Consider the following 13,753-nt stretch of genomic DNA (forward strand, 5'->3'; position numbering starts at 1 on the left):
CAAGGAACACCTGTTTTTAATATATGTCACAACTAAGGCAAAAGAGCTGAGGACACAGGTCATTTCGAGATCAACACTGGCCTTCTCCAAATTTAGTTCTTTCAAACAACCCAGTACCCTAATTTTCAAAACAAAATTGGCAGCCCCAAAAACAGTAACTAGACTCCCCAGAAGTATCCACAGAAGTCTGAGAGAAACTAGATCCTGAAGGTTTAATATAAAGAGACCTCTATGTATCCACAATAGCTAAACTGTTATGTTTAAGTCAAAACTATTTGGACACTTAAATTTAGGTCATCCGAAGGGTGAGCAATCACCATCAAAAGGGCTAAATGTTTTTTCCCTTTGATTTTTAAACCTTATTGGACAGTGCTCAGGGCTTATTCCTGGCTCTAAGCTCAGGAATCACTTCTGATAGGTTTAGGGGACCATATGGGCTGTGGGGGATCAAACCCAGATTGACTACATGCAAGGAAAGCACTATACCCACTGTACTATCGCTCCGGCCACAAGGACTAAACTTTTAATGGGTGTCCAAGAAATATAAAATGTATATAAAATTTTTTATGCGTAGAAAGTTTTCTGTGAAGAGGGTTTATCACTTCCTCAAAAGGTCAAAACTGGGGGACTGGAGAGACAAAGAACGGTTGCCCTGCATGCAAAAAACCCAGGTTTGATCCTCAGCACCACGAGTTAACCCTGAGCTCTGCTGGGTATAATCCAAAAATAAACCCAATAAAGTCAAAACTGAGGGCCACAGAGATACCTCAATAGGATGAGTACAAGCAGGAGATCCAGGTTCAGTCACCCAGCAACACATGTTGCTACCAGCGCTACAGGAAGCAACCCCCGAGCACCAAGCCAAGAGTAGCCACCAGCACCACCAGGTGAAAAAGTCAAAGGGTCAGGCATGGAGGAATGCAGGAATACTCGGCCAAAGAGTACTTGCCAAGCACATATGAGACTCCAGGTTCTTCTACCCCTGGCACCACAAAAAAAAAAAAAAAATCAAAGTTGGGCAAGGGAAATAGCTCAAGCTGTACAGCAAGTGCCTAGCTCGTAGGAATCCCCAGGTTCAATCCAGCACCACAGAGGATAGCTATCACAGTATCACTGGCCCTGCCTAGTATAGACGGCTTTGTGGGCCCTGAGCACCAAATCCCTAAGTCCCATACAGCTAGGCTGAGGATGTATGGGCGTAGCTTACGGAGTGCCTGAGCACTGCTGGTGATAAACCCCCACTTAAAACAAATCCTCAGAAAGGTCATCGTGGTCCTTTACACAGAGAAAGTTAAGAATCATTCTTGGTGAGCCAGAAAGATGATTCAAAAGACTGGAGTACATACTCTGCATGTACTCTACACCTGGACCACATGATTCCCCAGCTCCCAAAAAAGAAGTCACTCTTTCTTGGGGAGAGAGAGACGGCGCAGCAGTGAAAGCTCTATGCAAGAGTGAGGCCTGAGTTTAAACCCCCAATTCCAACAATACACTGCAAGTGTCATCTCTGCATCTCTGCTTTTGGGGCACAGCAGCTCTGCCGCTCAGCTGTCTGTAACCCCCGACATCATAAGCGATACCTTAGCTAGGGGAGCGCACTAAAGGATGTGACCCCAGGTGAGCACAACTAGAAGATGTGTGAGCACCACCGCTATGTGTGCCACCCAAACTTGAGCAACCGTGAACACCACAGGTATGCAACCCCTGGTGAGAACCATAACCAAGCCTGTGTCTATACTGCATATTGATGGAGGCCAGTCAACAAACAATAGCAAAACAACCGGAGAGTTAGTGCAAAGGGTAAGGCTCCTACAGTTCATGAGGCCAACACTGAAAAGAGCCAGGGGAATAGCCCCTAAGAATCCAGGTGTCATCAAGGGAAAGGGGAAGGGGAAGGGGAAGGGGAAGGGGAAGGGGAAGGGGAAGGGGAAGGGGAAGGAGAAGGGGAAGGGGAAGGGGAAGGGGAAGGGGAAGGGGAAGGGGAAGGGGAAGGGGAAGGGGAAGGGGAAGGGGAAGGAAACTCAACAGAGGGAAGGGAGGTTGAAGAATGGCTTGGACCAGGAAGATAGCTCACAAATCTGGATACCATGCTTTGCATGCAGAAATCCCACAGCACAGGGTCACCTGAGCACTGCCAGATGTGCCCTGGTTGCTGCCAGCACCACCGAGTCTACGAAGCACTCCACTGCTGGGCCAAGGCACTAAACTTCAGGTCCTCTTAGCCAGGCCCCAAGCACTGTCTGGGAGGCCCCCCTAATGCCCCCTGGCAAAAATAGATTCTCAGGACCAGAGAAATAGACACAAGGTGCTTTTCTTGCATATAGGTTAGAGACCCTGCACCATATGGTCCCCTGAGCACCTCAGGAAGTCCCAGGAAGAGAGGCAGGAACAATTCCAGAAACTGCCCCCCCCCCAATACTGTGACCCAAGAACAAACCAGAAAATTCTCAACAGGAGCCAGGGCAATAAAGCAGCAGGCAAAAATAAATAAATAAATAAAACAGCAGGCAGCGTGCATACCTTGCACATGGCCAACCCAGGTTTGATCCCTAGCAACAAATACGGTTCCCAGAACCCCATCAGGAGTGATCCCTAGGCGCAGAGCCAGGACTAAGATCTGACCACAGCAGGGGGTGGCCCCAGAAAAAACAAAAATAAAACAAATTCTCAACAGAGCCTCTTAAAATTTCATCCTGAAAAGCTGGGCTAAGCAGGGCTGGAGCAATAGTTTAGGGTCTTGCATGCACCCCATATAGGTCCCCTGAGCCCTGCCATGATTAATTTCTGAATGCAGAACCAGGAGTGACCCCTGAACACTACCAAGTATGGCCAAACAAATTATTTTTTTTAAGTTGGGCTAAGCATATCTCAAGGCAAGTATTCTGAAGTGTCAATGTCATGAACAATTCACATTAAGTTATGAGATGAAAATTGAAGTACATTTCTCCCTTGCCATTAGCACATTTTATATCAGCACTTTTCATCTCAGGGTTTATCACAGTTCCACCCTTACTATTCCTTACCCATCCTCCACCAAGCCTCAACTCATGCCAGACCCCAGCCCTTGACTCTTCCCAGTCAAAGGCCTTAATGAGCTTGTCTTGCTATACTGGCGCCTACTTATTAAGCAGGTTTCCGTTTATATTCAAGTCTTCTACACAAACATTTCCCTTACTGAGCACAAAGTGCGAATGAAGGACACATTGTTATGTTAATCTCTTTCTAGTTTTTGTTTCTGTTTAATTTACAAATTTGAAACACTAGCTAATGGGGTGGAGAGATAGAATAGGAGGGAAGGTGTTTGCCTAGCACGTGGCGGAAGCTAGATCCCCTCTAATCACTAGAAAGTCATTTCCATCAAATAAAAATTCCCACACTCCCCCAGGGTAGAAAAGCAAAATTGCTGTATTTCTATTTTTAACCAATTCTCCATTACCACTGGTATCATTTCACCATTGGTACATTCTAATAAAATCTAAGTTACTACAGAAACCTTTGTATTTCAACAATCATCACCTTTCAGTGTGTAAAGAGATGGTAACAGTGATGAAATACATCAAGAGAAAAATTAATTTTAACTTGGATGAGGTAAAGTCGAAAGTTAAGGCCACAAAAAAACTAGTATTCTATACTACAAGTAGGTTTAAAATTTATTTAAACCTATTCCAGCACTTGAAATGTACATCAGAAATTACATTTTATATTTATTATCTTTACAAGTGTTTCTTTTATGCAAGAGAAAATTAACTTTTATGTTGCAATCAACTCAGAGCTTTTTAATAAGCCCTTCCTTTGTAAAATATAGAGAAAAAGCACACTTGAAACTCAAGTCACAGCTCTTTGTGCCCAGGGAAATGCCACTGAATTCACCAAACATTGTCATAGTCAGTACTGTGGTCCTTATTACTTTTATATCAAAAATATTATGAATTCCTTTCATTTCTGCGTAACTGCCAAATCATTTCAAGGATGCAAGGCAATTATAGGTCATTTAATTGGTGGCAGTATAGAAATGTACAGTCCCAACCAAGCACTTCGCAATTAATGAGAAAAAAACAACGTCATTATTAGGAACTTATATTCACAAAGCACTAAGTGAAAATATACTTTAGGAGAACCAGCAGTGAACACCACTTTGAGATAGGAAACCAGCCATCCTCTTTCCCCTCTAGTTTTTTTAAAAAAAAAAAAAAAACAGCAAAACTAACCCAATTCGCCTGCAACAACACGAGGGTATCACAAAGCATTCGGTCAGCAAACAACTCCTCACTGAACAGAATCACGCAGAATAAAAACATTATGAAATCAGTACACACATCACACTGGAAAGGAATGTATCTTCACTGCACCACTCTCCCTGGAATGAAAAATGTAGACTAACAATATTTAAAGAACAGAGAAAATGACACTTGAGAGAAACCAAAAGGATGACCTGAAATAACTCTGGAAAGGGGATGCCTTTTCCTTCTCAAAGTACTGGACACAGACAAGAATCAAACGCCAGGCTGTGAAAGGATCTGTGGAACTCACAGCAGGACCAGTGTTTGTCAAACACCCTACTGTCCAAAAGTCAAACACGGTGACACAAACACAAAAACACAAAACAGCTAACACTCAGTGATCACTTACTGATTTACACAAATACAAGCAAGGGGGTGGGGGGGATTTGTATGAGCTTGATGAAATGTCATTCTCTGATGGAGAATGCCTCTAAATTTCCAGACTCAAGCAATGCAACACTTTCCCTTCACGGGCGATTCTCAGATCAAACAGCAGTTTAGGCTACCAAGTCTTGAAATTCATCAAAGCCCTGTGCTATTCCACCGTGGAGCAAAGGAACAAGCAACTGCACTCACCACCATCCCAGACTTCCCCCAGGGGCCCGAGTGCCCTGTGGGCATAAAAATCTAAGCGCAAATTAAAGCCCTTCTTTACACTGTCCTCAGCAGCAACACCAGCCTTCCAAGAAGTGAGACTTTTTTGGGGGATGGGGGGAGATTTGGGGGGTGGTAATGGGTAAGGCCAGTAAACTTCCTTTTCCTCTCAAAAGGTCAAAGACGGGGAAGCGTCCGGTGTCCCATTTCCTCCCGAGATCGTGTTCCACCCCAAACCACAGCACAATCCCCACCCCACCCCCCGCCCATCCCCAAACAACACGAACCCGAAGGGAGTGCTTTCTGCATTCGCCGGCGGAGATTTTAAAAAGCCAACTTACCTCGGCGAGGAGCTGGTTCGTTTCACACAGGAAATTTACCAATCAAGTTTACTATCTACTCATGATCACCAGGGGAAGCCCACCGGGCCCCGCTGCAAAGGGGGAGCGGCCGGTGGGGAGAGGGGTGGGGTGGGGTGCAGAAAAGGGAGTTGCGGGGTGAGGAGGGTGCAGTGCTCACAACATGGGGGGTGGGGGGGGAGGAACCTTCCCTGCAGGGCAGGCACCCGCCAATGCGCCCTAGTCAAGCGGGGCTGCGGGAGGAGGGGGGCTTGGCGGAGGGAGAGGCGGGCGCGGGTCCCCCGGCTCTCCCAGGGAAGGGCCGCGGCCGCCGGCGCCAGCGCCGGCGCCGGGGGACAGCTCGTTTGCACAGTCCGGCCGAGGGTCCCAGGGTCCCCCCGCAGTGCCGCTGCCCGGGAGCCCCGGCACCCCCCGGCCTGCGGCGCGGCGAGCCCTCGGGCCGGCAGGAAGGTGAAAAGGATACTGTTGGGGCGCCTGGGTCTGGAGGGCCCTGATGTTCGGGTGAGGAGGGGCCGCTGCCGCTGCCGCCGGGTGAGGAGGCGGTACCGCCGCCGCCGCCGCCGCCGCTGCCGCCGCCGCCGCCGCCGCCGCCGCCGCCGCCGCTCCGGTGCCGGGTCCGGTTCCTGCTGCAGCCGCTGAGCCTGATTTCAGAGCCGGTTTCTGCGGTAAACTCATGGCAAAGCGAAGCCACCAACCCCCCCAGAGCGGGACCGGGCGCGCCGGGGTGCAGGGGCCGGGGGCGGCGGAGGGGCGGGGCGGGGGCAGACCCGGGGAGGCGGCGGGCGCGGGGGGCCGGGGGGAGGCTGGGAGGAGGAGGAGGAGGGGGCCGGGGCCGGTCACACACGCCCTCCGCCGCCGCCGCCGCCGCCGCCGCCGCCGCCTCCGCCGCCGCCGCCGCCGCCGCCGGCAGCAGCAGCCGCCCCGCGGGCCAGCACCACCGGCTGCCGGTCTCCGTGACAACGCGACCCCAGGGGGGGGGGCCGGACCCGGCGGGGGCAGGAGGCGGAGAGACCGGACCTTTCACGGCAATATCCTCATGGGCCGGCGGCGGGGGGTCTTTATCCCCCTCCCCGGGGGAAGCGGCGCCCTTCTCGGTAGCGGGGCTCAGGCGATGCCGGCGGATTTTCTTCACTCAACGAGCAGAGCATCCAACATGGCGCTGCGGCCGCCTCCAGCAGTCCGGCAGGACGGCCGCTCGGGAAGCTTCGGGCCTTTTCGGAGCGGCTCGGGAGGCCGAGGGTGGGAAGCCCCTTCGGCTCTTTCCGGAGACGGCGAGCGGTCGGGGTTCTTCGGAGACACTCGGGGGCGTCTTCGGCCGCCGTTCGGGAGTGCGCTGAGGCTCGCTCGCTCGCTCGGGAAAGATCGGAGCAGGGGGGCTTCCCAGGTTCGCTGCGGCGGGGGTGCCGGGAGGAGGGCGAGACCAAAGGCGAGGTCCGGTCTGGGAGAGCCCTCCCCTCTCGCCGGGGCTGGGAGAACAATGGTGAGGGCCCTGCAGCCTGCGGTCCGCAGAGGCGTGGAGCCTGGGAACCTCGGTTAGGGTAGCAGGCACCGCTGCAGCCGCGCGCCGCCCGCAGGGTAGGAACCCGCCCGCCGCGGGCGCTATTAGCATAACAAACACCGCTGGCCGCCCTTAACAACGCAGTTCAGGCCCTTTGTGTCGACACGTCGCCCTCGTCCACTCTGCCAAGTGGAATTCGGAGACCCCGTGTCCAGGGTTCACGGAGAGTAAAAGTGACTGGCCCAAGGTCACCCAGCCGGGAAAGGGCAGACCCAAATCTGGATCTAAATTCCACTTTGGTCTGGATGACTCTTTTTTCTGCCTCCCAAGTTGCCTGGGAATCTTAACGGGCAGCCAGACTGAGGGTTCTGTGGGTTCAGTTGGATGGATTCTGTTTTGTTTTGAGGGTTTTTTGGTTTTACCCCCTTTAGGTTTGGGGGCCACACCCAGCGGTGCTCAGGGCTTAGTCCTGGCTCTGCACTTCAGGAATCACTCCAGGAGGGCTCGGAAGCCCATATGGAGTGCTGGGGAATCAAACCCGGGTCTGCCGGTTGCAACTGTAGTGCCCCCTGTACTATCCCTCGGGCCCTGTGGGTAAATTCTAACAAAGCCTGACCCACCACCGAATGCCCTTTCCCCAGTCTCTCGTTTCCCATGCCATAACGTCCTTTTCTCGCCAGATGAACAGACCAAGACCATTCACAGATGGTGAATTAAGTTGTACCTAGGAAACGGAAGTTCAGGAAGAAAATAGGAAATAATATGCTGGTACATCGTACAAGAAAAGAGTTGTACGATTTGAAATTCCTAACGAGACAGATCTTTCCCAAGGTCACATGGAGCTTGTTATTGGCAGGATCAAAACTAGTACTGGTTCCTACTCCTACAGAGTTTCACGCTGACTTTTTTTTAATTCACTTAGAGCTGTGAGCATAAGTGGGTGCTTGATTCTTGACTTCCTAAAAGTTCCAAGTGCCCTACTGCATTTTTATAAAAGAAGATTTTGGAGATCCTCACTATCTCGTAAGAATCTAGCAAATTCACACCCTAACCCATTGGGTGTGTAATATCTGATGACTCAGGATTAGATTTACTCCAGGGAAGATTCTCAAGTGGTCCTTAGTTTCCCAACTTCTCGCTCCTAATACTGAGATCTCAGGCTTCCTTATTCCAATCACAACCTGATCCCAGGAGAAAATCTAACTTCTCATTTACACTAGGGTGATAACAGGATGATAATTACTTAATTGTTATTCTTTTCTGAGCTAGTTTCACTTTCTAACTTAATAATAGCTATCACTTTGTGCTAAGCATTTTATGAGTGTTATCTCTCTTAAAACAGATAGACCTTAGGCAAAATAATGTAAAAGTCCCTGATAAGATTCTGGCTCTAGGCAATCAAAGCAGAGATTCTCAATAAGGAGCACAGCAAAAAGGCAGAGTGCTCACCTTTCCTCAAAAAGCAAGGCTCTAAGAAAAAGGGGAAGGGGGATGGAAAATTCTTTTTTGAATTTTGGGCCACATCCAGAAGTACTCAGGCCTTACAACTGGCTCTGTGCTCAAAGATCACTCTTGATGGATTCAGGAGACTATTTGGGGTGTCAAGGATCGAACCCAGGTCAGCTTCATGCAAGGCAAGCACCCTACCTGCTGTACTATCACTCTGGCCCCGGGGGGGGGGGGGGGGAAGGTTTGTAAAGAAAAAAAGCACAGCACTGGCCAGTGCCTCCCCTCCCACATAGACCAAATGGTGTTCATTAAGCACCTACTATGTGCCAGAATACACTGATAGACACTTTACTTAGAGTAGATTATTCCCATTAATAGTTCTCCAAAGTACAACATCCCATTTACAAATAAAGAACAGGGCTCTTTCCACTTTGGAGAAGCCTGTGTTCTCTCATCAACACATATTTTTCTTTCCTCTCACATTTCTCTAAGTAAATTTCTTTTAAAAAATTATTTTAGGGCTGGAGCAATAGCACAGAGGGTAGGGCGCTTGCCTTGCACGCGACCGACCTGGGTTCGATTCCCAGCATCCCATATGGTCCCCTGAGCACCGCCAGGGGTAATTCCTGAGTGCAGAGCCAGGAGTGACCCCTGTGCATTGCCGGGTGTGACCCAAAAAGAAAAAAAAATTATTTTATCTTGGGGCCAAAGAGGTAGTACAGCAGGTAGGGTGCTTGCCTTGCACATCCCGGCATCCCATATGATTTCTGAGCACAGAGCCAGGAGTTAACCCTAAGCGAGCACTGGCAGGTGTGCCTCCCCCCCAAAAAAATTTTGTCTTCCTAAGACAAAAATAAAAATTCAGAAATGTGAAGATATAATCTATATAACTTGGAGGGAGGGCTTGAGACCATGCAAAATTTCTCAGGGAAAACTCCTGGCTCCCTGCTCAGGAAATCCTCCTGACTCAGTGCTCATGGATTCCTTCCAGTGGTGTTCAGTAGATCTTGTGGTGCCAGGGATTGGGCCTGGGCCTCCCTCAAAGTGTGCCCTCATCCCACTGAGCTCTCTCTGCCCCAGGGTCCGAATAGTTTTTGTTTAGTGGGATGACTGGGGGTCAAACACTGACTCACGCCACCCCCACACGCTTGACTGTGTTGCTGGCAGAGGGGACACTCTTCTGTTGTGGCTCTGGGGACCACACAATGACAGTGCCACTAGGTTCTTGCTTAGCACATGAGGTGGAACAGAGGTTCTCCTTTCTGTCTCACACCTACCTGCAATGCTGGCATTCTGCCACTGAGCCTCAACCCCAGTCCCCCAGTCTGTCCAACTTATGTAGAAGACCAGAGAGAGCACAAAGGTCTGGAGTTCCAGCTTCGCATGCAGGAGTGCCAGCATGGGCCTGGCACAGAATGGATCTCCAAGTACCACCAGGAGCAAGCCCCCAGTACAGAGCAAAGAGAAGCCCCCTGAACACCCTGGCACGTGGGCCTTTCCCTTCTCCCCACCCACCCCCAGAAACGCTGGCATGGTAGCCGACTTCAGGTGTGATGTGCCACATTGCATTCCTTCCACATAGCAACCACCCCCAGAGGCACTGATAATAACAACAAAAAGCTAATTATTGTGAATTTGCCCAATTCTGCTCCCCCTTTGCCATCAAGATTCCATCTAGGACCAATTTTGTAACTTAGCAGTAAAACACACTAAACAGTAAAACAGTAAAACACACGAAAGTGTGAGACCCTAAAAGCCTCATGCCTAATTTAAGATTCACCAGCCTTCAGAAGCTGAATTCTGCTTCCATCCTACCACACACCATCTCAGATGAAAGCAGCACATACCATGGGCTGCTGTAAACAAAGGCATCCTCCTTGCAAAGGGCTGTGTAAGTAAACTACTGATAACCCCAAACCATCGTTTCTCCCCCTAACCAACGGGCTGATTTCTGCACATACTTCAAAGCTAATTTAGAATTTACCTCCTCCAACAGCCCTCCCCATCTCCCCAGGCTGTCTCCCTTGGTGGATATTTATTTAGCTCTTGGGGCATTCTCAGCACTGAGCAATTTAGACCACAGACATTAAGGGCTGGAGAGATAGTACAGGGGTTAAGGTGCTAGCCTCGTCTCCTACCAATCTTGTTCAAATCTCCTGCACTGTATATGGTCCCCTGAGCTCTGCCAGAGCTCGTTCCTTAGCACAGATCCAGAAATAGCTCCTGAGTACTACCAGATGTGACCCCCCCCAAACCAAACAAAAAACTACGGAAATTTTTTTTTAAAAGAGCACAGACATGTGAATTAAATTTCCTAAGTTGGATTCTCAGCACTCCTCTGTATTAACTTTTAAGACCTTGAAGAAATCACAACCTCTCCAAACGCATTTGGGACAGGTTACGATTTTCTCATCTATATGTAAAATGATACGCTATCTCGTATCATGATAAATAAAACAACAAATACAAAACATTTACCCAATCCCCAGCTCAAGAAATTGTTGAATACTTTAGCTATTATTCACTTATATGAGAACATCAGTCATTTAAAATATCCCTGGTATCCAGTAGACAGTAAATAGGAAGTGAAACTTGCTGAAGGATGAAGTAAATTCTCACTGCCAGAGGGCGTCCTGTGAGCCCGGAGAAGCTCTCCGTACAGAGAGGCTCAGTGGAGCCCCGTCGCTCCTGAGGAGAACAAGAGTATCCTAGAGCAGACTGTGCTATCCCCAAAAGGAGTTGTTCATCTTTGGCTAGCTGCTATCCCCAGAGCCTCCCACACTGCCTCCAAAAATCTGTATCACACACATATCCCACCCCACACATAAATACTGCTGCCTCCTCTTTGAAGAGATGAGAGCTGAAAACTTGGTTTATTTCTATGGCTAGGTAATACTGCTTTGCTTATTATCCATGTGAGGTTCTTGCTGTTGTGTTTTGTTTCGGACCACACTGGCAGTGCTCAATGCATACTCCTGGCTCTGTGTACAGGGATCACTCCTGGCAGGCTCTGGGGACTATATGAGATGTGGGGGATCAAACCCAGGTCACTTGCATGCAAGGCAGATGCCCTACCCACTAGGCTGTCGCTACGACCCTGCTTTGTTTCTTTCAGTGGAAGATTGGGCTCTGTAGATTCTTTAAGTTGAGATGGAGGGAGGGGGCATTCCTGGCAGTGCTCAGGTAACACCAGGGATACATCTGGTGGTGATAAGGAATCAAACCCAGGTCCTGCTTCTCCTGTACTAGCTGAGCCACATCCGTGGCCACACCCAACTGCATTTCTTAACTAATCCAGGTTGTTTTTGTAGTGTCTATGTAAGCCAGATGCCCTGGTCATCTCAGCATTCTACTCCCTAAAGTTCAAAAACTATTTTTTCACAAATCACAAAATCACAAATCATCCTGTTATTCGTCGATTGCCTCGAGCAGGCCCCAGTAACGTCTCTTTCATCCTAGCCCTGAGATTATATTCAAGGCTCTTTAGGAGAATGAGACCCATCATTGTTACTGGTATTTGGCATATTGGGTATGCCACGGGGAGTTTGCCAGACTCTGCCGTGTGGGCAGGCTACATTCGGTAGCCTGCCAGTTTGTCAAAGTAGGAATGAGATGTCATAATAAGATGTCGCGCGGCCGCGAAAAAACTATTTTTTAATTTCAAAATTTAATTGTTGCAAGCTTGGAACCTCTAGCCCCTTCACATTTCGTCCTTGAGGAGACTGGTCTTTCAGCACAAAGATATTTTTCCCAACAGAAACTATCTCTTAAGTAGTCACAGGGATTTGCACCTTGAGGTATGCAAATATTCCCCAAATCCTGAGTAGGTATGTCTGAGTATGGACTCTAGTGGTCAAAAATCTGGACCCTAGGTAGCTGAAACATAGAGAGGCCAAAAGGATTTTATTTGTGCTAGAAATTGAACCCAGACCCTCATCGAGGCAAAATATGTGCTGTATCATTGACTACATTCCTGGAATCACAAAAGGGTTTTTGTGAGCTTTGAGCAGGCATGGTCAGGGAGGGGAGTCATACCCAGCAGTGCTCAGGGACTGTGCTCAGCTTAGGGGTCACTCCTGATGGTACTCAGGGACCACGTGGTGCTGTGGATCAAACTCAGCCTTCTGCCTTTGAATTATATTCAGTCCTGCTTTTTGTTTGTTTTTGGTTTTTGCCACGCCCAGCAGTGCTCAGGACTTACTCCTGACTCTGAATTCAGGACCACTTCTGGCAGAACTCAGGATCATATTTAGTGCCTGGGATCAAACCCTGGTCAGCTGCATACTGATCCCTGTGCTATATTTCCAACCCCTGGTGGTGGGAGGTGGGGGTGTTCTTATTTGACTTTTCTTTTTTTTTTTTAATTGTGGTAAAACTGGAAACATAGTAACAAATAAGGCACTTGCTTCAACCAAGCATTCCCAGGAGTGATCCCTGCTGATAACCTGTAGAAAACCCTGCTTGCTGCTGGATATGCCCCCCCCCACCACCACCAGCCCCCTCTAATGTGTGTGTATTCATACATACATTAGCAAATAAGCAGTCGAGTCAGGACTAAAATTCACAATCTCTCTTCACTATGAAGTCACTTAATGTCCTCATGTTTCTCACTATCTAGTGCCATCCTTTCATTAAGAATCAGAAATCCGGGGCCAGAGAGATGGTACAGCAGGCAGAACACTTGCCTTGCACGTGGCCCATTCAGGTTCAATCCCCGGCATTCCAGGAGTAATTCCTGAGTGTAGAACCAGGTAATGCCCAGCACTGCCAATTGTGGCCCAAAATCCATTAAAAAAAAAAAACAGAAATCCTGGGCTGGAGAAATACTGCTGCAGGTAAGACACACCTTCCATAAAGCCAGCCTCTGTGGTTTTGATCTCCGGCACCACAGCAGTTCCTGGATGCCTGCCAGGAGTGATTCTTCAGGGACTGGCCCTGTAGAGAGGTACGTGAGACCCTATCCTAATGGAAAAGGGAAATATGTGGTTGGAGCCACAAGCTCAGAACTCCCCATGATTTTGCACAATCAAAAGTTAAGACAGAGCTGGGGAGAGGCTCAAGGAATTGGATCACGTACTTTGCAGGGGGGGTGGGGGGAAAACCTGGCTACAATCCCTACTATCACATGGTCCCCAGACACCACTGGGAGTATCCCGAACTTTTTTGTAGTTCCAAAAAAAGTTAAGAGTATGACACTTCTCTGTTGACAGTCCTCCACTTGGACCAGAGCGATAGCACAGTGGGTAGGTCATTTGTCTTGCACGTGGCCGACCAGGATTCAATCCCCCGCATCCCATGTGGTCCCTGAGCACTGCCAGGAGTAACCCCTGAGCATCAATGGGTGTGGCCCCAGAACAAACAAACAAGTCTCCTTTCAGCAGGAGAGTAAAAGCGAAAAGATGTTCAAAGAAAACAGGCTCTACAATACCCAGCCCCACATAGAGAGATTTACCTCTCTGATGCACTGTTCTCCCTCTTGGCACTTAAGATGTTTCCAGATCCTGAACACATTCCCAGCACAGGTCCTGTGTACTATGCACTTCTCTTTCCTCTCCTTCCCTAATTTCCTCCTT

At 49.1% G+C, this 13,753-nt stretch overlaps 1 protein-coding gene across 16 annotated transcripts in view; it reads right to left on the minus strand.

Moving 5' to 3' along the window:
• The window catches only part of EIF4G3 (eukaryotic translation initiation factor 4 gamma 3), a 355,974-nt gene extending 349,732 nt beyond the window's left edge, over nucleotides 1–6,242 (minus strand). For 8 of the 16 annotated variants that reach the window (XM_056122564.1, XM_056122563.1, XM_056122562.1 and 5 more), the window contains exon 1: nucleotides 5,216–5,242. Coding sequence is in view for 7 of the 16 variants with exons in the window: in XM_056122556.1 (XP_055978531.1) it covers nucleotides 5,697–5,908 (212 nt within the window). In the remaining 9 variants the exon portion in view is untranslated. Of the gene's footprint in view, nucleotides 1–5,215; nucleotides 5,243–5,696 lie in introns of those variants that run through there. The other 8 variants (XM_056122552.1, XM_056122550.1, XM_056122558.1 and 5 more) reach the window with 6 other exon arrangements.
• Between the last annotated feature and the right edge of the window lie 7,511 nt (nucleotides 6,243–13,753).

Source organism: Sorex fumeus, unplaced genomic scaffold (genome assembly GCF_029834395.1).
Source record: "Sorex fumeus unplaced genomic scaffold, SorFum_2.1 ptg000047l, whole genome shotgun sequence".
Lineage (NCBI taxonomy): Eukaryota > Metazoa > Chordata > Mammalia > Eulipotyphla > Soricidae > Sorex > Sorex fumeus.